Genomic DNA, 1,976 nt, shown 5'->3' with positions numbered 1-1,976 from the left:
TGAAATAAGAAAAGAAAAAAAAGGAAATGGTGATAAAATAATTGGAAGACATATCCATCCTCTTTGGCCAACAATTTGAACTGGACTATTCACTATAACTAACTCAGTAATATTTTAGATGGATGGAGGAATATTGGGTCGTTTTCTAGGGGTATATAAAGGAGGCAAGGACATTGAAAGAATCAAGTGACACTACTTGAAGCTTAGATGGATTTAGAGTTGGATTCCACTTTCTTCCTAAACCAGAACCCTAACTTGTTCTCCTCTGTTTCGGGGGACCCATTCTCCTGGGACTACCACTTCGCTTTGGACGACATCTTCAACTCCTCTTCTCGGAGCAGCGTGGAGTCGAATGAAGTCTCGTCTGACGAGAAGGCGAAAGAAGGAGAGGCGGCGAAGGGGAGGAGGATGTACAGAGGAGTGAGGAAGAGGCCGTGGGGGAAGTTCGCCGCAGAAATAAGGGACTCCACGCGGAACGGCGTGAGAGTGTGGATTGGAACGTTCGAGACGGCGGAGGCGGCGGCGCTGGCGTACGACCAGGCGGCGCTTTCGACGAGGGGGTCGATGGCGGTGCTGAATTTCCCGGAGGAAGTGGTGAGGGAGTCGCTGAAAGACAGTAAGCCCTTGGAAGAGGGTTCCTCCCCTGTGTTGGCGCTGAAGCGGAAACACACTATGAGGAGAAAGTGGAGTTGTAAGAAGAAGAGTAAGAGCAAGAGCACGAGCACGAGCACGAGCACGAGCACGAGCACGAGCGAGCAATTAGGGCAGAATGTGCTGGTGTTGGAGGATTTGGGTGCTGACTACTTAGAACAGCTTCTCACTTTGACTTCCTCCTAGCTTCTCTCTTCATTCTTTTCTCCTCTGTTTTTCCACTTCTTCCTATACAAACTTCTATTTTCTAATTTTATTCTTTCCATCAACGTCTAATATTCCTCTTTCTCCTTCTCCTTTTTACTCATTTCTCCTAGGGATGGCAAACCGGCCAGCCCGCCCGTTTTGGCCGGCCCGCCAAAAACGGGGCGAGCTGGGCTGGCCCGTCAATGTAAAACGGGTTGAAAATGCTGGCCCGTCCCGCCTAAGATCGGGCTGGCAGGCCGGCCAGCTTACAAAATAAAAAATAATAAAAAAAATGGAAAAAAAAATATTTTATGGTCAAATAAAAAAAAATTGCTACAAATAAATAAATATAACCATATGAAATTAAAAATGCATACATATTGTACATAATATATGTTCAACAAAAACAAATTACAAACTTAAAACAAAATCAAATAGAAATTAGTCCATTTACACCAAAATCAAAACTAAATTATAAACTTACAAATTATTTATAAACTAAATTTTTTGATAGTCCACAAAACAAGTTTAAATACAATTAATTAACTTTAAATTTTTATTTTAAGAATATTAGAAGCTCTCTTGAAAGAAGTTGTCTCTACTTTTTTTCTTAATCATCTTCATCCTCATCTTCTACATCAAAATAAAATAAACATAAAAATAATTAAATTAAAAAAATATATATATGCGGGCCGACAGGTTGTGGCGGGCCAGCCCGCTATTTGGCCTGGCGGGTTGGCGGGCTTGGCAGGGCGGGCTTGACGGGTTGAAATAGTTGGCCTGGCCCGCCAATTTTTGACGGGCCAACGAGCCGGCCCGCGGGCCATGGCCCACTTTGCCATCCCTAATTTCCCCCTTCTCACTTTCTCTTATCCAAACATTGGAAAACAACACATAGATGAATCACGTAAAATGTGAAGACATATTTAATATTTTAGTAAGATTAAATATATTTTTATTTTTAAATATTTAATCATGCATACCATGTAAAGATATTTTTAGACATGATATCTTATGAGTGTACTTATACGTATAAAAGTAAATATGTTATTTGTGATACGACAGTTAGTACGAAAAAAGTACATAAGATAAACGGTTTATTTTATTTTATTGAAATGATAAGTTGATGAAAAATATTT

General features: G+C 40.6%; 1 protein-coding gene across 1 annotated transcript; it reads left to right on the top strand.

Moving 5' to 3' along the window:
* Window positions 1–929, top strand: LOC109797896 (ethylene-responsive transcription factor 15). Its single transcript, XM_020358055.3, has one exon. It carries the CDS (start codon window positions 208–210, stop codon window positions 835–837), a length of 630 nt encoding a protein of 209 aa, XP_020213644.2. The 5' UTR covers window positions 1–207; the 3' UTR covers window positions 838–929.
* Window positions 930–1,976: the final 1,047 nt, after the last annotated feature.

Source organism: Cajanus cajan, chromosome 6, assembly GCF_000230855.2.
Source record: "Cajanus cajan strain Asha chromosome 6, NIPB_CcT2T_4, whole genome shotgun sequence".
Lineage (NCBI taxonomy): Eukaryota > Viridiplantae > Streptophyta > Magnoliopsida > Fabales > Fabaceae > Cajanus > Cajanus cajan.
This window is presented reverse-complemented; position numbering and strand designations above follow the sequence as displayed.

Bases quoted from the DNA above. Each gene is read 5' to 3' on its own strand.
- LOC109797896 (XM_020358055.3), top strand. From the start codon at position 208: ATGGATTTAGAGTTGGATTCCACTTTCTTCCTAAACCAGAACCCTAAC.